The following is a 24,060-nucleotide window of genomic DNA, read 5'->3' on the forward strand; positions in this document are numbered from 1 at the left end:
AGGAGAGAACTGCCAATGACACAACTGAGCAGAATGTATGTGTCTTATGTAACTTGATGGATAAGAGTATTCTCAATGATATTGAGCAAGATCTACAGGTTGGTTGGCCCAAGAACTATAATTATTTGTTATCTATGGCCTGAATGATTGGCATTGCTTGCTATTCCTGGTGACTGTGTGAGGGCTGGGTTCATAGTCTGTGATGCTCTGTGACATCAGAATAGCTTATCATGTGTCACTGTTTTATGGGTATTGAACATCGAGGCCTCCATAATTTAAGGTTTGATTGAAATGACAGATGTAATTTCCCTCCCCATGTTCTTGTTCCTCGTATACAGCTGAATGCTGTACCACCTAGTGGTGACAGCTGAATGCTCTACCACCTAGTGGTGACAAACCCATTAATGTCAGAATAATACATCCCTGTCTCCATAAGAATGATAATTTACAGTTGTTCAAGCAAACATTCATAGTTGAACCAGATTACATCTGTTAAGTAATAAGGATTATTATCAATATCATATTTTCTGTCTGACCTATTCTGACTGGAAATAAACCGGTCAAACAGTACTAGTCAAATGTTTGGACACTCCTACTCATTCCAGGTTTTTTTTTTTTTTTTTTAAACTATTTTCTACATTGTAGAATAATAGTGAAGACATCAAAACTATGAAATAACACATATGGAATCGTGTAGTAACCAAAAGTGTTAAACAAATCAAAATGTATTTTATATTTGAGATTCTTCAAAGTAGCCACCCTTTGCCTTGATGGCAGCTTTGCACACTCTTGACATTCTCTCAGCCAGCTTCATGAGGTAGTCACCTGGAATGCATTTCAATGAACAGGTGTGAAATTCTTAAAAGTTAATTTGTGGAATTTATTTCCTTCTTAATGCATTTGAGCCCATCAGTTGTGTTGTGACAAGGTGGGGGGGGGGGGGGGGTATATAGAAGATAGCCCTATTTGGTGAAAGACCAAGTCCATATTATGGCAAGACCAACACAAATAAGCAAAGCAAAATGACATCCATCATTACTTTAAGACATGAAGGTTGGTCAATCCAGAAAATGTCAAGAACTTTGAATGTTTCTACAAGTGCAATCACAAACACCATCAAGTGCTATGATGAAACTGTCTCTCATGAGGACCGCCATAGGAAAGGAAGACCCACAGTTACCTCTGCTGCAGAGGATAAGTTCATTAGAATGAACTGCACCTCAGATTGCAGCCCAAATAAATGCTTCACAGAGTTTAAGTAACAGACACATCTCAACATCAACTGTTCAGAGGAGACTGCGTGATTCAGGCCTTCATGGACGAATTGCTGCAAAGACCCCACTACTAAAGGACACCAATAAGAAGAAGAGACTTGCTTGGGCCAATTAAACACGAGCAATGGACATTAGACCGGTGGTAATCTGTCCTTTGGTCTGATGAGTCCAAATTTGAGATTTTTGGTTCCAACCACTGTGTCTTTGTGAGACGCAGAGTAGTTGAACGGATGATCTCCACATGTGTGGTTCCCACTGTGAAGCATGGAGGTGTGATGGTGTGGGGGTGCTTTGCTGGTGACACCGTCAGTGATTTATTTAGAATTCAAGGCACACTTAACCAGCATGGCTACCACAGCATTCTGCAGCGATACGCCATCCCATCTGGTTTGCGCTTAGTGGGACTATCATTTGTTTTTCAACAGGACAATGACCCAACACACCTCCAGCCTGTGTAAGGGCTATTTGACCAAGAAGGAGAGTGATGGAGTGCTGCATCAGATGACCTGGCCTCCACAATCACCCGACCTCAACCCAATTGAGATAGTTTGGGATGAGTTGGACCGCAGAGTGAAGGAAAAGCAGCCAACAAGTGCTCAGCATACGTGGGAACTCCTTGAAGACTTTTGGAAAAGCATTCCAGGTGAAGCTGGTTGAGAGAATGCCAAGGGTGTGCAAAGCTGTCATCAAGGCAAAGGGTGGCTACTTTGAAGAATCTAAAATATATTTTGATTTGTTTAACACTTTTTTGGTTTCTACATGATTCCATATGTGTTATTTCATAGTTTTGATGTCTTCACTATTATTCTACAATGTAGAAAATAGTACAAAAATAAAGAAAAACCCTTGAATGAGTAGGTGTGTGCAAACTTTTGACTGGTACTGTATATAGAGGGAGGGTCCAACGTTCAGTCCTGGTCCTGTAGAACGCACCTGTGTTAGCAGGCATATGAGGTATTGTTCAAGGATTACACATACAATCTTTATAAATAAACCCATAAATCTTTAGATAAACTAACTAAAACTAAATCTAGCATTCGCAAAATACTATTTTTGTGGATACAGGCCACAGGAGGTTGGTGGCACCTTAATTGGGGAGGAGGGGCTCGTGGTAATGGCTGGAGCGGAATTAGTGGAATGGTATCAAATATATCAAACACATGGTTTCCATGTGTTTGATGCCATTCCATTCGCTCTGTTCCAGCCATTATTATGAGCCAGCCTTCACTGATACAGGCCCACACACACACACTCATACACAAAATCCATCAACAATAATGCAAAACACTGACAGGGGCCATTCTAAACACCCAAAGGCTGTACTTTACTTTACTCAGCTTAGTTCTCCTTACACAATGAATATAAGAGTGGGCAAATCAGCAACTTTCCACACAAAAAAAACATATGTTTGTGGGATAATGCATTTCATGCATTATTTTGATTATGATGCTATATGTGCTTTTTCCATCTATAATTATTATGCTCATTGCTATTTTAATTATTTACTTGTTTAAAACTGTATCCAATTATTGTGGTTAGCCTACATGTTGTGATGGTCTGAAGCGCCAATGCAGTTTTTTTACGTAGTGTTCACAGCTCAATTCTCCATCCAGCTGCCCACAATCCAAGCCCCTCAGGCTACACAAATACATGGCTTTAAATACAGACAGTAGAAACCAAGACGAGAGAAAACACTTCACCAACTAGTCCCGAGATAGTCTTTTGAGAAGACCGTAGTATTTGCTGCTGCATTTAAAACACATGAAGGAAGAAAAAAAACGATTCAGGTATTTCCATGCAGAGTAGACAATATATGGGAGAACCTGACAGTGGGGGAAAAAAGTATTTAGTCAGCCACCAATTGTGCAAGTTCTCCCACTTAAAAAGATGAGAGAGGCCTGTAATTTTCATCATAGGTACACGTCAACTATGACAGACAAATTGAGGGAAAAACATTTTTATGAATTGATTTGCAAATTATGGTGGAAAATAAGTATTTGGTCACCTACAAACAAGCAAGATTTCTGGCTCTCACAGACCTGTAACTTCTTCTTTAAGAGGCTCCTCTGTCCTCCACTCGTTACCTGTATTAATGGCACCTGTTTGAACTTGTTATCAGTATAAAAGACACCTGTCCACAACCTCAAACAGTCACACTCCAAACTCCACTATGGCCAAGACCAAAGAGCTGTCAAAGGACACCAGAAACAAAATTGTAGACCTGCACCAGGCTGGGAAGACTGAATCTGCAATAGGTAAGCAGCTTGGTTTGAAGAAATCAACTGTGGGAGCAATTATTAGGAAATGGAAGACATACAAGACCACTTATAATCTCCCTCGATCTGGGGAGATCTCACCCCGTGGGGTCAAAATGATCAAAGAACGGTGAGCAAAAATCCCAGAACCACACGGGGGGACCTAGTGAATGACCTGCAGAGAGCTGGGACCAAAGTAACAAAGCCTACCATCAGTAACACACTACGCCGCCAGGGACTCAAATCCTGCAGTGCCAGACGTGTCCCCCTGCTTAAGACAGTACATGTCCAGGCCCGTCTGAAGTTTGCTAGAGTGCATTTGGATGATCCAGAAGAGGATTGGGAGAATGTCATATGGTCAGATGAAACCAAAACAGAACTTTTTGGTAAAAACTCAACTCGTCGTGTTTGGAGGACAAAGAATGCTGAGTTGCATCCAAAGAACACCATACCTACTGTGAAGCATGGGGGTGGAAACATCATGCTTTGGGGCTGTTTTTCTGCAAAGGGACCAGGACGACTGATCCGTGTAAAGGAAAGAATGAATGGGGCCATGTATCGTGAGATTTTGAGTGAAAACCTCCTTCCATCAGCAAGGGCATTGAAGATGAAACGTGGCTGGGTCTTTCAGCATGACAATGATCCCAAACACACTGCCCGGGCAACGAAGGAGTGGCTTCGTAAGAAGCATTTCAAGGTCCTGGAGTGGCCTAGCCAGTCTCCAGATCTCAACCCCATAGAAAATCTTTGGATGGAGTTGAAAGTCTGTGTTGCCCAGCGACAGCCCCAAAACATCACTGCTCTAGAGGAGATCTGCATGGAGGAATGGGCCAAAATACCAGCAACAGTGTGTGAAAACCTTGTGAAGACTTACAGAAAACGTTTGACCTGTGTCATTGCCAACAAAGGGTATATAACAAAGTATTGAGAAACTTTTGTTATTGACCAAATACTTATTTTCCACCATAATTTGCAAATAAATTCATTAAAAATCCTACAATGTGATTTTCTGGATATTTTTTTCTAATTTTGTCTGTCATAGTTGACGTGTACCTATGATGAAAATTACAGGCCTCTCATCTTTTTAAGTGGGAGAACTTGCACAATTGGTGGCTGACTAAATACTTTTTTTCCCCACTGTATATATATATATATATATAGATGTCCTAGCCTACCTCTTCAGGTATTACATCCAATGTAGCATTAGCCTTATATTTAGCTAATTAATGATGGGTTATGCATAATAAGCTTCTAACTTAAAGGCACTGCATGGTCAAGCCGCTGTCTGCATTGGCTGTGCAGCATTTACGGTGATATGGCCTCTGCAGAAGTAAGGGCATTCATACTTCTTGTGCTTTGCCAAGCAGCTTAGAGCTGTTGTGAAGGAAATTGTCAAGGAAGTGAGTTTGTGTTTATACAGGACCTCCGACCCTCACCTACTCTCGACCAATCATGTCAATGCGGATCTATACAGAGCCCTCCACATTGTTAAACATTTTGAGAAGCGCACAGCGATGTGGTACAGAGCTCAATTTGTCCTCTGCGGGCCTCCGGAGTCTCCCCTATCACGTTTCAGGAGAAGACAGTGTCGAAGTAACAAACGTTTATTACAAAAACGGGGCAGGCAAACAACAGGTCAAGGGCAGGCAGAGGTCAGTAATCCAGATCAGAGTCCAAAAGGTACAGAACGGCAGGCAGTCTCAGGGTCAGGGCAGGCAGAGGTCAATAATCCAAGATGGTGTGACAAGGTACAGAACGGCAGGCAGGCTCAGGGTCAGGGCAGGCAGAACGGTCAAAACCAGGCACTTCAGCAAGGGGAAAACCGCTGGTAGGCTTGACAAAACAAAACAAACTGGCAACAGACAAACAGAGAACACCGGTATAAATACACTGGGGATAATGGGGAAGATGGGCGACACCTGGAGGGGGGTGGAGACAATCACAAAGACAGGTGAAACAGATCAGGGTGTGACATCCGCAATTGCATCACACCATCCATACAGCGGCTCCAACCAAATTTTCGGATGAAGCATGAATTTCCTTTAAGCACACCTAGCATATTATTTTTTCTTGCACAAAAGGAAACCTTTCTGGCTGGTCTCAGGGAATGTAAAACAGTTAAGAAGGGTGACTTTTAAAATGGGATAGAGTGAAGTAGCAGCAAATAATATGATGAATGAGCAACTAATGTGCATGGAGAGCCTCACAAGTTTGGCTAAATTACCTTATATCGTTCAGTCTAATACGGCTATTTACTTACTTTTGTAGTCAGAAGCACGCTTTTTGTAGTCAGGCCGAACTATCCTCTCCAAGTTTAGTTGGAATTTAGCCCGAAAGGATTGGTGAAATTTTATTGGTTGATGATAGGCCTATGACATTGGGTTATTGCGCTGCGCATAATATCAGATCTCAAACAACGATTGGAGGAGTGTTTAACATCACCAGTACCACATCCTTATAATAGGCTATATACACTACATGACCAAAGGTATGTGGACACCTGCTCGTCAAACATCTCATTCCAAAATCATAGGCATTAATATGCTAAAACAGCCTCCACTCTTCTGGGAAGGCATTCCACTAGGTGTTGGATCATTGCTGTGGGGACTTGCTTCCATTCAGCCACAAGAGCATTAGTGAGGTCGGCACTGATGTTGGGCGATTAGACCTGGCTCGCAGTCGGTGTTCCAATTCATCCCAAAGGTGTTCGATGGGGTTGAGGTCTGGGCTCTGTGCAGGCCAGTCAAGTTCTTCCACACTGATCTTGACAAACCATTTCTGTATGGACCTCGCTTTGTGCACGGGGCATTGTCATGCTGAAACAGGAAAGGGCCTTCCCCAAACTGTTACCACAAAGTTGGAAGCACAGAATCGTCTAAAAAATCATTTTATACTGTAGCTTTAAGATTTCTCTTCACTGGAGCTAAGGGATGTAGCCCGAACCATGAAAAACAGCCCCAGACCATTATTCCTCCTCCACCAAACTTTACAGTTGGCACTATGCATTCGGGCAGGTAGCGATCTCCTGGCATCCGCCAAACCCAGTTTCTTCCATCTCCCTGCCAGATGGTGAAGCGTGATTCATCACTCCAGAGAACGCGTTTCCACTGCTCCAGAGTCCAATGGCGGCAAGCTTTACAACACTCCAGCTGACGCTTGGCATTGCGCATGTTGCTCTTAGGCTTGTGTGCGGCTGCTCGGCCATGGAAACCCATTTCATGAAGCTCTCGATTAACAGTTATTGTGCTGACGTTGTCATGACTCTCCTGACAGTGGATCAAAGGACACATCAGCTAGGCAAATTTTTGAAGATAGCCAGACCCCCTCTCTCTCCCACAGAAGAGGGGAAGGGGGGCTGTGCCGGTCTTGACATTTTAACGCCCGGTCATAAATAGTTTCTAACTTTCCCTCTCTGCCCTGCAGTATTGGGAAAGAAAGATCTTTGTTACAGAGAGTGTGGCCCGCCTAAAAACTCTAACATCAAAAGATTGGACATTGGAACATTGTTGTTGAGACCCAAATGTTTGGAATGGTCGGTGGGGATCTAAAGAATAATCATGTCATATTGTTTATTGTTTTGTGATGTCATTAAGGATGGTATTACTAAATAACTGTATCTCTGAAAGTGTACACATTTCAGTTGTCAGGTTTGCATCTAAATGTTGTATAAAATATGATTAAGTATGAGAATACTTAATGTTTGTGAAGATAGCAATTTGATTTTAGCCTTCTAAATGAGATAATAATTTTTCAGATAAACTATGCACAGTCACTAGCCACGCCCCGAGTGACATCAGAGATTGTGTCATCATGATGGAATGCCCTTTTTACCCAGAGGGCATAAAAAGCCTTGAAAAACAAATCAACTTTTAGACCAGAAAACGTGAGAGTGGCGACTGCACGTTTAGAATGGTTAGAACTTTGAATGAGAAAGACCAGGAAGCATGGAGCTGTGGCTACATGGCTTAAAATGGTTAGACCAGAAAGACCAGCCGACGTGCAGCGGGAGCTGAACGTTACAAATGGTTGACACTCTAAGACCAGGAAACGTGAGACGGTAGTCCATATGTTTGAAATGGTGAAACCCTGAAACTCTCAATCTCTACACGAGAAAATGACTTTAAAAAAGACCACACACTAGACCTTATCATATCAGTCTGCAGCTGTACATGTAAAGTAGTCTAGAACATTTGACTAAAGACACGAGGTGGGAAGGACAATCCCTCTCAGACAACCGTTGGTACATCTGAATGATCTATTCTAACGAACACTCCATTCGAAGACAAGCCGAGTCTCACCGAAGTGGGATAGGACACTCAAACCCTTTTTGAGAAAGTGGTTCAACAGAGAGACGACGATCAAGGACAGCTATGCGTAAATATGCATTGCATTTCTTATCCGAATGAGCGGTGGATTCCAAATGTAACAAGGATAAATTGAATATCTGTTTCTCCCTTTCACTCTCTTTCTATTGTCCCCTCCTTCCCCTAACCAAGCAGTCATGCTATTGTTAGTCCAGTCCACTAGGGACCTGTTTTCATTGTATTACGTTAGTAATCAGTAATCTATACCGTGTGTGTGTTTGTATTCTGTGTTATTATTTAGTTAGTAAATAAATAATTAAGCCAATTTGTGTATTGCTGATTCATCAATAAGGTTAGGGTTCTTGCAGGTTCAAGAATTATGCGACGTTGAGAATGAGACTGATGAGGTAATGATTTAATGTGACTTATTGATATTTAATATATACATACATACATATATACATATATACACATATATACATATATATACATATATACACACACATATATATATATACACACACATATATATACATATATACATATTCTAAGAGTTTAATTCGGGAGATGGTAACTCCTTAAACAACTTCTTCTGTGGTGCCCCAAATTCCTAATGAGTTAATTGTTACTTGATTAATTGTTACTGATTAATTTAATCAAGTGACAATTAAACATAGTTAGTTGATTCGAGAAATAAGTCATCACATTAATGTAAGTCACGTCACGACAGTTGCTTTCAGAGGCAGTTTGGAACTCAGTAGTGAGTGTTCAACTGAGGACAGACAATTTTTTACGTGCTACGCGCTTCAACACTCGGCGGTCCCTTTCTGTGAGTTTGTGTGGCCTACCACTTAGCAGCTGAGCTGTTATTGCTCCTAGACATTTCCACTTCACAATAACAGCACTTACAGTTGACCGGGGCAGCTCTAGCAGGGCAGAAATTTGACGAACTGACTTGTTGGAAAGGTGGCATCCTATGACAGTGCAAGTTGAAGGTCACTGGGCTCTTCAGTAAGGCTATTCGCTCCGTACCGCATCGCCGTGTGCCTCTCAGATTTTGTAACAAAGCGGAGGGCTTCGTATAGCTCCGCATAGCATTGACATTATTGGTTGACGGTAGGTCAGGGCGGGAGGTCCTGTATAAACACAAGCTCACTTCCTTGACAACAACTCTGCTCTGCTCGGCGAAGCGCAAAAAGCATGTTTGCTCTGTCTTCTGCGGAGGCCGTATTGCAGTAGATGCTGTATGGCCACTGCAGAAGTCAGATTGACCATGCAGATCCTTTAACAGGGTTGACGTGTTATGTTCGACCCGCTCAGTTGTCCATAGTGCTGAACATGTGCTTTTTGAAGTGGGTTCGGTTTTGGTTCGATCATAAAAAATAATGGTTTTCAATTTCAGATTCGATTATTTTTTGAAACATTAAGTGCATTCTAAAAAAATTACCACAAAACACCAGAAAATGGCCAAAGATAATAGAACCACCTCACCTGCTTTTACTCTAGGATTTGACTATTAGATGTTCAATGTTTCTTTTGAAAAATAAAAATAATAAAAGTAATGGCCACCATATTAATACGAGAGTTCAGTTCACATAACAGGGTTGACCTTGAATGCGGGACAGTCGTAAATAAATCACTAATCACATGAAATAAATAATCTTCAGAAATGACTGTCAAAGCAACAAAATAACTAGCCTTTACAATTATGTTGAAATTTGGAGACATTTTGGGATTAAGGGCTCGATTCAATCAGATCAGCCGACATCCGCATAGCGGTTGTTTTGGCATGTCGGAGGTGGAACTGGATATTCCCTAAAACACGCCACTTCGATACATCTATGACCGGAAGTGACTTTTTCATAGCAGGTTAGAATTTACGCAACAAGTTAGGAGAATTATGCACACATGACTGTAAGTCGCTTTGGATAAAAGCGTCTGCTAAATGGCATATTATATTATATTATAATTAGCGTAGCAGATTAGGAGAATTTGGTTAAGGTAAGCGAAAATGCTCTCCTAACCTGCTACGAAAAGTTACTTCCGGTCATAGATGTATCGAAATGGTCTGTTTTTAGGAAGTCCCGTTAGAGCTCTCAAATCAACAAGCAGCTCCTGGCATTATCTAAAGTGGATATTGCCATTGGCTGCTTAGAGTAGCATTAAGAGAAATCCCATGCAGCCTTCCTTGTTTACAAGTTCAAACACTGGAATGTGAGATGTAATCTACACCTCCATTAGGCTGATAGAAATCCTCATTATTTCATTTAATGATTTTCAATTTGAGCATCATTATTTCTATAGGGTGAATTCAAAAAGAGTAGGACGTCATATAAACTGGGACAGCATAATCCTGACACGTTTATTTCTTGGTCTGACAAGAGAAAAACAAAACTATTGTTACTAAGCCCTTGCAGAGAAACCACATTATCAAAATCACATCACTTCATTGATGTGATTTTGTGGTCCTCTGTAGCTCAATTGGTAGAGCATGGCACTTGTAACGCCAGGGTAGTGGGTTTGATCCCCGGGACCACCCATACGTAAAAATTTATGCACACATGACTGTAAATCGCTTTGGATAAAAGCGTCTGCTAAATGGCATATTATTATTTTTACATCATAGAGGGAGGAAGATCACCCCGCAAAGCACATGGTAAGATCAGCTACATGATGTCATCTGAGACAGCTCTCTCTCTTTCCCTCTCTCTTTGTGTGGGAGAAACTCTCTCATCCCACTTCCTGTGTGGCACTTCACTTCCTGTTGTTGTGATATTTTTTTTCTGTTTTGATGTTAAGGTTCTAAAACTGTCATAAAAAATGCACAGTGCCAAATTATGATGTAAATGTGCATACTATGTACTGGTGCATCAAAATACATCAAAAAGTTGCCAATATTATGTTTCAATTTTGTAATTGTCATGTTTTTAGTTGTCCTGCTTTACCAACCATAGCTAGCTAAAGTAGAACAGCATGGAGTAGCTAAAGTGGGAGTCTTATTGGTCCTTCCAATGGAGGAAAGAGATCCAGTTTACATTAGGGAACCCCTGTCCTTAGGTTAGGCAGGGCTCTGGTTCTTATAGTACTATATCCTGTAAAAAAAATGTATTGTCCTGTTATTTGAGTAATTTCAGAAATAGTGGGACACTTTTTGCATTTCCGTCTTCTGTAACCTCTTCAGACATCCGTTAGCCCAAAACATGATACATTTCTGAAATCCTCAGATGTTTCCTAATCACACAAAATTGAATTGAATTGTCATTGGGGTACAATTATGACTATAATAATGGTGCCCCAATCTGAAAATATGGTTTTGACTCAGTGTACACAAATGGGTGTGTCATGCCTCCTGTGAATATGATATCAACTTTTTTTTGTGTGATTAGGGAACATCTTGAGGATGTGTTGGGCTAATATGTTGGCTAGATGTTGAAAGAGGTTACAGAAGACGGATATGCAAAAAGTGTCCCACTTATTCACCCTATAGCCTACACATTCTCGTTCTGAACTTCTAATGCGAGTGGGACGGGTGTGGCTTCGAGACGATCACAAGAGCAGCTGCTCACCGATTTGACAGCTCCAACGCAAGTTACACCTCGGTCACCGCCAAAACATCAGAAATATGGGTGTAGGCTATCGCCGGTTAACACTTGATTCGAATCTAGGCCTAAGTGGGTTAAAATCTTCCTAAAAGTGACAGGGTTGACGGAGGGATATGTCAAAATTCCGAATTTTGGCAATTTAGCAAGCCTTTATTCATACAAAAAAATCTGATTTATTGAATTCTCCATGTGGTCTATGTTAAAGGACACTTCATTTAATATAACAGGCTTTTAAAATTCAATATTGGTGCAAAATTGCTACTTAAAATATCAAAGAGATACAAAAGGCAAGACCCACATACTGATCTGGAAGAGATCCTTCACAGCCTGGGCCTTTGACCAAATGACAAGTCACCAATTCTGTGCCTTCACCTCAGAGACTGTCACTAAATTACACACTAAAATGTGTAGAACTAACTCACTGCAGCTCTATAAGACGGTACAAATTCTGTGATAGATTAAAAACAAATTGCTAATTGATTATACAAAAAACTACTGCATTGGAAAGGGGTCTGTCGTGGACATAATGATGGTTAACATTTTATTTTCAGTTACCCCCCCCCCCCCAAATCCATGTTATGTTTCATACAGGAATCAGTTGGATGACAGGATTTACATAATTACCCCCCTTCATGCTAAAATTCACTGGCAGCCTCTCGACTCACACACAATGTACGGTCTCCTTACCTTAAAAAAGCAATGATTAAAACATTCACACAACGTCATAGAACTCAGTCACATTAGTTCTGCTGTAGGAAAAGCCTTGGCCTTACTGGAACACATTGCTATCATTGATACTTATAGAACACAACGCTGCAATTTCCCCAATCCCCACACAATGATTTGTATTGTATCTGTGCAAGTAGGGATGGAAAATACAGAGTGATTAAAAGGCAAGACGACTCGTGACCGGTTCTTTTCATTATTTCACTAGATTACCTTCTTCGCTTTTTTATGTTAAATAATTTCACAACTCAAATAAACCCATGTGATATTGCATTTTGCAAAAAAAAGTACACATCCCATTGTTGTTGGTTTTTTTCGGTCCTTCGAGCATGCTGCCGCTGGCTATCTCTACAGGGCCAATTTCCCGATGATGACTCCGATGACAAAGAACAGCACGCAGAGCGCCAGCACGCGGGTACTCAGGCCCTCTTCCCTTATCATGGCCTGTGAGGAAGAGGAGTGGGGGGAGGATGCCATAGACGTGACCTTCCTCTTCCGCAGACCATCATCCTCCTGGGTAGAGGGAAGGAGTCACAGGCCAAATGTCAGTCAAACCATGTTGAATATAGAACAGCTGTTTTTGAGCAATAACAGTGAAAAGCAGTTACTGATCTCAAATCAGTCAATTACCCATCTCAAATAAGAGGCCTGTTAAGTAAGTCTGCATTGTTACAGATGGAGCAAATCAAATGCACTGTGTAGAACAGATCTGATTGTTGTGGGTTCTAGGGACATTTGAGACTCACCCTGATCTGTTTGTTCTCTTCCCGTAGCCTCTGGACCTCCATCTGCAGCCTCTTGCACTCCTCCATGATCTTCTTCACCTCGCCGTCATCCAGGGAGGAGCTGGCCGACTTAGGGAGTGAGGAGAGCTCTGACTTTATGGGGGTAGTGGACACATATTTGTTGCTTTCACTGTCATGCTGTGGAGAGGAGTGGAGGAGACAGAAACATGCAGATGAATAACAGAATGGGGATGAGAAGCACAAAATAAAAAACAAAACATGGCAACGGCTGTTTCAAAGATGCAATAGAGTGGAGATGATCGAATCATTCAGGATCTATTTGTGAATGGAATGAAGGTGCTCTGAATTAATCTTACACTGTACGATGAAATCTATGAGGGAAGGAATATCGAGAAAAAAACAAAAACATGCAATGATGTGATGTAGGAGATACTTACAGTTTTGTCATTCTCTAGCGGCAGCTCAAATGCACATCTCAACTTGGAGTCCATCAGCTCCTCTGGCTTTGCCTCTTTCCACTGTCAGCCAGAAGGAGGACAGAACGATAGAAAGAATGACAGAGAGAAAGAGAAGAAGAGGGGGAGTGCAGACAGAAAACGGAATAATAAAGGAACACCAAGATGACCACACCCAAATAGGGACTCTATGACACTCATAAGAGAAGCATATCCTGTCAGCACATTTGTCCCACTTGCAACGCCTAAACAAGTAGAGGCTTGAGACAGTAAGTCTGAACTAGAAGATTGAATAGACTTACTGTGATCATCAGATCATGATTTACCACATTCCATTTGGACACTTACCACCCCTTCCATGTCAGTCATGTCGTATGGAGCAAGCATGGACTGCACCATGAATTTGTGTTTGCTCTTTTCATTGGGATCATAGTCGAAAGGCTGTAGCATAACTGCAAAACAAAGCAGACAAATGGCATCGAGCAAACTCTTAGCAACGTGTTACCTTCCGTTGACCAGCTCAACATACTATTAGTTCCTGAGATTATTCAGCTACAATCACCTATAATCAAACAAAAAGATACCAACCAGATACATTGATGGAGGTGCCTGCGTCAATGATGCCACTGTTTGGACGGACACAGTATCGACGAGGCGCTGTCGTCTTCACTTTAAAACACACATTTCTATCTGTTGGGTTGCCAAGCTTCAGGGTGGCTGTGACGACATCTGTAAATGGACCTGGAAAAGATGGAGAGAATAGACAACAGATAACCGACATGACCAAAAGTATCTGGACACATGCTCGTCGAACATCTCATTCCAAAATCATGGGCATTAATATGGAGTTGGTCCCCCCTTTGCTGCTATAACAGCCTCCACTCTTCTGGGAAGGCTTTCCTCTAGATGTTGGAACATTGCTGAGGTGACTTGCTTCCATTCAGCCACAAGAGCATTAGTGAGGTCGGAACTGATGTTGGGCGATTCGGCCTGGATCGCAGTCAGCGTTCCAATTCATCCCAAAGGTGTTCGATGGGGTTGAGGTCAGGGCTCTGTGCAGGCCAGACAAGTTCTTCCACACTGAACTCGATAAACCATTTCTGTATGGACCTCGCTTTGTGCATGGGGTCATTGTCATGCTGAAACAGGAAAGGGCCTTCCCCAAACTGTTGCCACAAAGTTGGAAGCACAGAATCGTCTAGAATGTCATTGTATGCTGTAGCGTAGCGTTAAGATTTCCCTTCACTGGAATAAAAAAGTATCTTGACACCCCTTCAAATTAGTGGATTTGGCTATTTCAGCCACACCCATTTCTGACAGATGTATAAAATCGAGCACACAGCCATGCAATCTCCATAGACAAACATTGGCAGTAGAATAGCCTTACTGAAGAGCTCAGTGACTTTCAACATGGCACTGTCATAGGATGCCACCTTTCCAACAAGTAAGTCCTTCAAATTTCTGCCCTGCTAGAACTGCCCCGGTCAACTGTAAGTGCTGTTATTGTGAAGTGGAAACATCTAGGAGCAACAACGGCTCAGCCGAGAAGTGGTAGGCCACACAAGCTCACAGAACGGGACTGCCAAGTGCTGAAGCACGTAGCGCGTAAAAATCGTCTGTCCTTGGTTGCAACACTCACTACCGAGTTCCAAACTGCCTCTGGAAGCAACATCAGCACAATAACTGTTCGTCGGGAGCTTCATGAAATGGGTTTCCATGGCCGAGCATCCGCACACAAGCCTAAGATCCCCATGTTCAATGCCAAACGTCGGCTGGAGTGGCGTAAAGCTCGCTGCCATTGGACTCTGGAGCAGTGGAAATGCGTTCTCTGGAGTGATGAATCACACATCACTATCTGGCAGTCCGATGGACGAATCTGGGTTTGGTGGATGCCAGGAGAACGCTACCTGCCCCAATGCATAGTGCCAACTGTAAAGTTTGGTGGAGGAGGAATAATGGTCTGGGGCTGTTTTTCATGGTTCGGGCTAGGCCCCTTAGTTCTATTGAAGGGAAATAACACTACAGCATACAACGACATTCTAGAATATTCTGTGCTTCCAACTTTGTGGCAACAGTTTGGGGAAGGCCTTTTCCTGTTTCAGCATGACAATGCCCCTGTGCACAAAGCGAGGTCCATACAGAAATGGTTTGTCCATTGAACGCCTTTGGGATGAATTGGAACACTGACTGCGAGTCAGGCCTGATCACCCAACATCAGTGCCCGACCTCACTAATACTCGTGGCTGAATGGAAGCAAGTCCCCGCAGCAATGTTCTAACATCTAGTGGACAGCCTTCCCAGAAGAGTGGAGGCTGTTATAGCAGCAAAGGGGGGACATTAATGCCCATGATTTTGGAATGAGATGTTCGACGAGCAGGTGTCCACATACTTTTGGTCATGTAGTGTATGTACAGAAATAAGATAGATCCTGCTTGTGTTGCCTGTTTGAGTGTTTGTTTAATAGCCTACTGATTCTGTGAGCACCAAGCCTCATGCACTACAACATGTCGGATAAACAATTTCACAAATTCGGCTGTTTTTAATCTTTGCCATGTTGTAATAAAAGTTGTACACTTTTTTTCTTGTTAGAACAGCCTCTCTGGTATTACTTAATGTATTTAGTGTTGTCTACACTGTTCCAAATTGTCAACTTTTTATTGATCTCCTTATTGTTATTATTACTATTATGATCATCATCATTATAATAAGTAATGTCATTATCATTAGTAGGCTTAGTAGTTTATAGCAGCCTTGTATAACTACCATCGAGCTGTAGGCCTAACAGCGCATCCTGTTTAGTCTAAATACTGTAACTTGCTTAGGCCTATATTCAATACTTACAGTGGATTCAGAAAGTATTCAGACCCCTTGACTTTTTCCACATTTTGTTACGTTACAGCCTTATTCTAAAATGGATTAAATAAAAATCCTCATCAATCTACACACAATACCTCATAATGACAAAGTGAAAACAGGTTTTTAGAAATGTTTGCTAATTTATTAAAAATTAAAAACAGAAATACCATATTTACATAAGTATTCAGACCCTTTGCTATGGTACCAAAAAATGTCTGCAGCATTGAAGGTCCCCAAGAACACAGTGTCCTCCATCATTCTTAAATGGAAGAAGTTTGGACCACCAAGACTCTTCCTAGAGCTGGCCGCCCAGCCAAACTGAGAAATCTGGAGAAAAGGGCCTTGGTCAGGGAGGTGACCAAGAACCCGATGGTCAATCTGACAGAGCTCCAGAGTTCCTCTGTGGAGATGGGAGATCATTCCAGAAGGAAACCATCTCTGCAGCTCTCCACCAATCAGGCCTTTATGGTAGAGTGACCAGACGGAAGCCACTCCTCAGTAAACGGCACGTGAGACAGCTAGACGTTTGCCAAAAGGCACCTAAAGACTCTTAGATCATTAGAAACAAGATTCTCTGGTCTGATGAAACCAAGATTGAACTCTTTAGCCTGAATGCCAAGCGTCACGTCTGGACGAATCCTGTTACCATCCCTACGGTGAAGCATGGTGGTGGCAGCATCATGCTGTGGGGATGTTTTTCAGCTGCAGGGACTGGGAGACTAGTCAGGATCGAGGGAAAGATGAATGGAGTAAAATAGAGATCCTTGATGAAAACCTGCTCCAGAGCCTAAGCACACAGCCAAGACAATGCATGAGTGGCTTCGGGACAAGTCTCTGAATGTCCTTGAGTGGCCCAGCCAGAGCCCGGACTTGAATCCAATCGAACATCTCTGAAGAGACCTGAAAATAGCTGTGCAGCGACACTCCCCATCCAACCTTATAAAAACCTAGCCAGCTATCAAATCTGTAGCCGTGCTAATGTAACAGCGACAGCAGTGCTATCAATTTAACGTGGCCCTAGACAGAGCTTGAGCAGATCTGCAGAGAAGAATGGGAGAAACTCCACAAATACAGGTGTACCAAGCTTGTAGCGTCATACCCAAGAAGACTCAAGGCTGTAATCGCTGCCAAAGGTCCTTCGACAAAGTACTGAGTAAAGGGTCTGAATACTTATGTAAATGTGATATGTTTTTTATTTTTCATATTTTTGCAACAAAAATCTAAAAACCTGTTTTTGCTTCGTCATTATGGGGTATTGTGTGTAGATTGATGAGGGAGGGGAAGTATTTAATCCATTTTAGAATAAGGCTGTAACGTAACAAAATGTGGAAACAGTCAAGGGGTCTGAATACTTTCCGAATGCACTGTATTTTGGCTACTGCATCAATCAATCATTCATGCGTTCATGTCATCACACAGCATATGAGTCATTCATGATTTGAAATGCAATCAAGCATTTTAGTTTTTAAATAAAATAACAAAGCGATCCTTGAATAATTAGCGTAAACAATAAATAAACCGTTCCACTTCGGCAATTGCATTCACAAATGCATGTGACCGTTTTGAGTCTTTACTGTAATAAAGACTTTACAAAAAAATGAAAAACTTACAACAGACTCTCTGGTATGCTTTTTATTTAGTGTTGTTTACATTGTTCCAAACGGTCAGAAAAATTATATAGTAATCTAACTGCACCTGTCTGGCACACATAATATGAACACAGCGCTTGCTCCTTATTTTTCTTAATCTCCAGTATTTTCCACTACTAGTCAAATGTATTCCACACATCTGACTTCCCCTTTACCTCCTGAGCAACCAGTGAACATTCCCCAGTTTCAAGATTATTTGTCACATCCTCTGCATCCATTTTGCTGTCAAATGTGTTACGGTGTTCAGAGTTTGTTATAACCAATTTATTGATGTGATTATGATATGCTATAGGTCAGGCCCGATTGGTCATGTCCATGCGATGCAAACGTGTCACGTAAAGAGAGCAAGGCCAAGGGTTGAGGGAATGTTTTTCCTAAACAAATGAGGGATTTCGGTAACAAAACTCTTCAGTCAGAAATGGCTGTAATTATGTTGCAGCTTCAGCAAGACTGACAGCGTGATAAACACTGTTGGTGTTCTGTGGTGGTCGCTGCAGCAGGGAGGAGGGAGAGACAACCGGTGCTAGTCACACAGTCACTCTCTTTAAAATATATATATATATATATATACAGCGCAGCAAGTCTGAGCCCGGCCTGGCACAATCAAATCAATTGCGGTCTGACTCCCTCTAGTCATTTGTGTGTCTTAATTATTTCATCAAACACAGCACTTAAAGCATCAGACAAGCTCAGTGCATATAGTTTATTTGATTAAAACACATAGGATGTGTCTATATATATGGAAAAATAAACGTTTTAAAATTTCGACCAATCGATTGGTCGAAAGAACAGATGACTCTCGGTTGACCAAGATTATTTTTAGTCGGGGACAGCCCTAATATAATTCTCAAATCCATTCATCAATTATAGCCTGTTCAATCATTCCATTACAAGCGGTAAAATGGTCCTACTCAGAACCTTACAATTCGGCTCAAACTCATTGATCCTGTGCCTGACAATTGTCAACAGTCACTTTTCTCTGCAGTATTTCTCAATCAATTCCTCTGGGAGGTGCACAGTTTCTGCCTAACAATAACACTCCTGATTCAACTAATCAAGGGCTTGTTCATGTGTGTGGTCAGGGCTGAAACAAATGTGTCCCACGAACGGATTGAGAAAACACTTATATGTATCCATAAAGGTAATTGTGAAATGGAAATATCCCTAGTGTCGCCCTAACCTCAGAAAGTACTATAAATTAATTAATTAATTATACTTCATTTAGCTAGCTAGTAGTAGCTATATCAGAAATATCTTAATTTATGGTGCCAAAAGCTGACTCGCAAGTAAGAGAGATCGTGATTATGACTGAATAACATGCAACTAAAATTGATTGAGAAAATTACCAGGGCCTGGCTTTACATTGCAGGCTAAAATAGCTAGCCATTAGCCTGTTAGCATCGGTAGGTAGAAGACGTCGGTATACAATGTCGCTTCGCTTGTCACTACTCTAGAAACCAAATATGAAATATGATACACCGTGTGCAGACCCATTGTTTAGTTATCAACAACACTACTGTTAATGCATTAGCTAGCTTGGAACGATGGTCAAATACTTGCAGACCAAACTGTCCGGCCCTGCCGTCTTACCTCTAAATTTCAGTTCGTGTGGTGGCTCAAGCTGGAGGACTTGCTCTTGTCTGGCCATGTCCCAGAGGTTCGAAAGCCTTTCTGATATAAGTACCTGGTCTATATGTCGAAGCTTTTGTTACTATGACTATTGTAAAAGCTACTAAATACGACCCGATTTCGGTAAGGGATAGCTGGAGAATCACAACTGCACAGCCAAGTGCCAACAACAGCTGAAGCTAAGCTAGCAAGCAGAGAGTAGGAAGGAAGGGCTCCGTGTGACGTCATGGGAGGGGGCAAGTCTGTGGAATGTCAGCAAAGAGATCTTTTACATTTTAGTCATTTAGCAGACGCTCTTATCCAGAGCGACTTACAGTTAGTGAGTGCATACATTTTCATACTGTCCCCCCGTGGGAAACGAACCCACAACCCTGGCGTTGCAAGCGCCATGCTCTACCAACTGAGCTACAGGGGACCTCTTCTGTAAAGTTGTTACATTTTTGCAGGGCAATCCGAAAAACCCCTCCTCTGATCTGGCAGCTATTTGATAATGTAAAGTCCGTTTCATTTAGAGGCTGTTTCAAGCAGATATCCTTATTAATTGAGATACTGGGTGCTGTTCAGAAAGGCATGTAATCGATGCTAAGAAATCTTACTATTACGAGTGATATGTATGTATTTGTTTTTTTAAAAGGTGGGTGCTTATTATTTATGGAGTATTTCCCTTAATAAATAATAATGACCTTTTTGAATGTCAGTCAAAAGGTCTGCAGACCCTGATTTGGTGTGTTGCTGCCTCGTGCATCCTGAGGGTGGCAGTAGAGCACCATGGAACACCACCCACTCTAGGGAAGAATATTACGTCAAACGGCCTAAACCAGGAAGTAAGAAATATCAACAATCAGGCCAGAGCGAGAAGAGTGACACGGTCGCCTGTTGGCGTTTAACGTTTTAAAAGGACCTTTATTGCTATATAGTTTAGAATCGCAGAATGTCCGTGTTTGGGAAGCTGTTCGGCGGTGGGGGCAAAGGAGGTAAAGGGCCGAGTGCACAAGAGGCGATTCAGAAACTCCGAGAGACCGAGGAAATGTTAACGAAGAAACAGGATTTTCTAGAGAAAAAGATTGACCAGGAACTCATTACTGCAAAGAAAAACGGCACTAAAAACAAACGAGGTGAGTAGCCAACCAACATCACATATGAATCTTCACGATTGTTGTCTAACTTGGCTAGCTAATTAAGCTAGCTAGTTAACTAAGGTTCGCCTGATTTGTTAGCTAGCTGCATTGGCTAGCTAACGTTAGTTGCTAGCTAGCTAACTTTCCGAGCAACCACACCTGTCACCGCATAGTCAGGTTGCCAGGCTCGCCCTACCTCGTTGCACCAACTGTGTTAGAACAGCTAATATGCATTATACCCGTTTTAAAGGAGCGTTTTGTGTGACTGGTATCAAAGGTCTATGTCAGACTACACCAGACTACACCAACAGTTAGTGAACCAACATTTGTCAATTGGCATCGTGTGATGTGGGGATTTTGTGTGAGTCATGAATTTGCAATTAATGCCTGCTGTCAAGAGAAGGAAAGGGGGGCACCCATCCATTCAGTCAGTATCAATTTAGCAGTTTTACTTTTGGGACATTTAAATCATAGGGACCCCAACACACCCTGTTACAGGGCCTGTAGTGATGATTAGTTACCTAATACCGAGGGCTGACAGAGAGGCTCCAAGTGACTTCTGTCATTCTTCACAGACAGTGGTGTTCATGACACAGGCCTATGATGTAATAGTGAGTGGTTACACATTTACTCACAGGAAAGTCCTGGGCATTCAGAAACACTGTGAGCATGACTCACTGCCACTGTCTTCACATACTAACCACGCCCCCATAAAAGTCAACTTTGCTCATGATCATGGTGTTCTCATGGACTGTTTTAATGCTGTAAACCTATTTCACTGCTATAAACTTATTTCACTGCAACCTACACAGTGACTCAATCTGTGCTAGTCTTGATTTCCCATGTTCTTTACAACAAATGCTATGTTTCCATCACAACCTCTTAAATGACATTTAGCCGATGCTTTTATTCAAACAACTTAGTAATGCGTGCATACATTTTATGTACAGGTGGTCCCGCGAATAGAACACACTAACCTCTTCTATTTTGTTTTCACTACGCAAAGCGGCCCTGCAGGCCTTGAAAAGGAAGAAGCGGTATGAGAAGCAGCTTACCCAGATTGATGGCACATTGTCCACCATCGAGTTCCAGAGAGAGGCGCTGGAAAATGCCAACACCAACACTGAAGTGCTCAAGAACATGGGCTTTGCTGCTAAGGCAATGAAGTCTGCCCATGAAAACATGTAAGCAGTGGCACACTACTGGTTTATTAGCTTTGGTCAGGCACTCATACAGCTCTTGTATTAATTCAAATATTTATGTTCCCGCTATCTTTGTGGTTTAGGGACATAGACAAAGTAGATGACTTGATGCAAGACATCACTGAGCAGCAGGAGCTAGCACAAGAGATCTCAGATGCCATCTCAAAACCTGTAGGCTTTGGAGATGAGTTTGATGAGGTATGTGACATGAACTTGTCTGAACATTGTTCTTGATTTGGCTTTTATCAGTGCTGTTAGTTTAATAGTTGACCAGATATCACAGAGCCTGGATGTTCTGAATGTCTTGCATCATAGGATGAACTCCTAGCAGAGTTGGATGAGCTGGAACAAGAGGAATTGGACAAAAACTTGCTGGAGATCGGCGGGACAGAAAATGTTCCTCTTCCCAATGTGCCTTCTACTTCATTACCCTCAAGACCTGGTGAGTCCTTTGTAATATACAATAATATGCAATAAAACACGTGATTTCTCCATGGGAACATTTTATGCCATGGTTACTATCCCAACAGTACATTAAATAACTAATTGATCTATTGTCATTTTACACCTTTATTGCTATAAAACATCTATATACACAAGTAAGTCACAATTTTTGCATTCCTTTTTTATTTTAGCCAAAAAGAAGGAGGATGAAGATGAGGATGACATGGAGGACTTACAGCGCTGGGCGATGGAGGCTAACTAGTTGCATTACTGACACCAACTGCTGTAGAGGGGAAAAAAAGGACTAATGGAATATTGAGTATGGTTGTTTTGTGTCCGAGAGCCAACCACCATCTAAAACTAACACTAAAAGGGCAATGCTGTAGGTTCTGTTTCCAGCCCAAAACCAGAGAAAGAGTACCATGGCCTTCCATGAAAAGAGGAAGTTCAGAAGCTGTATAAAAGCTATAAACAGGATGTTTGAATCAGAAAATGTCTTTGGCAATTTCTACCAAAAAGTTAACATAATCAGCCCCCGCCCTTGCATTTGGGCAGTTATTGTAATATCACTGAACTGTTCTTGTCTTTGTGATGCTATGAACTTCACTGAAAGGCAAAAAATTATGTTTTTAATACATGGGCGTTGCAATGTCTCTTTTTCCGACTTAAACATATTTACCATTTGGTGTGGTCTGGATGTTTTTATTCACCTTTACGTTTTGTTTGTAATTGCTCTTAAAATAGGATGGAAAAATGAGCATGCTCCCATGGTAACGTTTAGAACGGTCGATTTTCGCGATTGTTATTCTGAAACTTTTGCTTTACATGCTTTCCCCCCCCCTATCAACATTTTAGTGATCCCCATCTCCAAAGCATCCTCACCATGTGACCCTTATTATTTGATGTAAATATCTAAATAATTTATATTTTTGCTGTCACAGAAGGTTTTCTTCATGTTGTGCTAAGCATTCAATGAGGGAAAAATGTAATACACCGCACGGCTTCAGAGAAAAATTATTACCCCCACCCAGTTCTGTTGTCTGTGTCATTTCTGAAAGGGTTCATTTTGAATTGTATAAGGTAGGGGGAAGAAATCACCATATTAACTGCAGGAAAAAACTAGGATAATGGGTTGTAATGATTAGAGTAGTGGATACAGTATCAACATTTTGGGTTTGAGGATTAGTTGTGGGGTTTTTTTATTTACGCGATGTACATTTTTTACATAGGAAAAATATACACAAGGATAAGCATGTTTGCATTTCTATGGTATATTTATCCAGATGAGAATATTATTTGGAAAATCATTAAAGTTTTTGATTATTTTATTGTGGTGGAGGTTGTTTTTCTTGGTTAGGCATCAGTGTTTGAAATCATTTTCAGGTGTTTTACTTTGTTTGGTATAATGTTGGGCAACGTGTGATTTGCAATCATAATAATATGCCATTTAGCAGACGCTTTTATCCAAAGCGACTTACAGTCATGCGTGCATACATTTTTTTGTGTATGGGTGGTCCCGGGGATCGAACCCACTACCTTGGCGTTACAAGCGCCGTGCTCTACCAGCTGAGCTACAGAGGACCACCAGTTGGTGCCGTTTAAGGAGGTGGAGGATGATAAAACATTTTTATGAGCATGACCTCATTTATATTACAGCATATTGGATGACTGTCATTCATATTCCATTCACCCAGCTCAATGTAACATCGATACGTTTAGGCTACTACATGATACTCATAGAGGTTGCTACAACCTAGCCTATGAATGAAAGTTTACAACTTGGTGCACAGGTCGAGAGAA

At 41.7% G+C, this 24,060-nt stretch overlaps 2 protein-coding genes across 2 annotated transcripts; one reads left to right on the top strand and one right to left on the bottom strand.

Moving 5' to 3' along the window:
- Positions 1-11,559: 11,559 nt before the first annotated feature.
- On the bottom strand, positions 11,560-19,712 carry LOC311150026 (vesicle-associated membrane protein-associated protein B-like). Its single transcript, XM_084187270.1, has 6 exons — positions 19,458-19,712; positions 13,951-14,103; positions 13,711-13,814; positions 13,345-13,425; positions 12,908-13,084; positions 11,560-12,674 (listed from the first exon to the last, which is right to left on the bottom strand). Exons 1-6 carry the CDS (start codon positions 19,513-19,515, stop codon positions 12,510-12,512), a joined length of 738 nt encoding a protein of 245 aa, XP_084043396.1. The 5' UTR covers positions 19,516-19,712; the 3' UTR covers positions 11,560-12,509.
- A 598-nt stretch (positions 19,713-20,310) lies between these two features.
- On the top strand, positions 20,311-23,586 carry LOC311149689 (charged multivesicular body protein 4b-like). Its single transcript, XM_084186897.1, has 5 exons — positions 20,311-20,611; positions 21,621-21,798; positions 21,900-22,014; positions 22,132-22,258; positions 22,452-23,586. Exons 1-5 carry the CDS (start codon positions 20,428-20,430, stop codon positions 22,520-22,522), a joined length of 675 nt encoding a protein of 224 aa, XP_084043023.1. The 5' UTR covers positions 20,311-20,427; the 3' UTR covers positions 22,523-23,586.
- The last annotated feature ends 474 nt before the right edge of the window (positions 23,587-24,060 follow it).

The sequence above is a fragment of the Coregonus lavaretus genome, assembly GCF_964263955.1.
Source record: "Coregonus lavaretus genome assembly, chromosome: 22".
NCBI classification, from domain to species: Eukaryota; Metazoa; Chordata; class Actinopteri; order Salmoniformes; family Salmonidae; genus Coregonus; species Coregonus lavaretus.

Bases quoted from the DNA above. Each gene is read 5' to 3' on its own strand.
- LOC311149689 (XM_084186897.1), top strand. From the start codon at position 20,428: ATGTCCGTGTTTGGGAAGCTGTTCGGCGGTGGGGGCAAAGGAGGTAAA. The intron at 21,799-21,899 runs GTAAGCAGTGGC...TTTGTGGTTTAG, and splicing joins AAGTCTGCCCATGAAAACAT to GGACATAGACAAAGTAGATG. The intron at 22,259-22,451 runs GTGAGTCCTTTG...TTTTTATTTTAG, and splicing joins TTCATTACCCTCAAGACCTG to CCAAAAAGAAGGAGGATGAA.
- LOC311150026 (XM_084187270.1), bottom strand. From the start codon at position 19,515: ATGGCCAGACAAGAGCAAGTCCTCCAGCTTGAGCCACCACACGAACTG. The intron at 14,104-19,457 runs GTAAGACGGCAG...CATCTTTTCCAG, and splicing joins ACACGAACTGAAATTTAGAG to GTCCATTTACAGATGTCGTC. The intron at 13,426-13,710 runs GTAAGTGTCCAA...TCTGGCTGACAG, and splicing joins TGACTGACATGGAAGGGGTG to TGGAAAGAGGCAAAGCCAGA.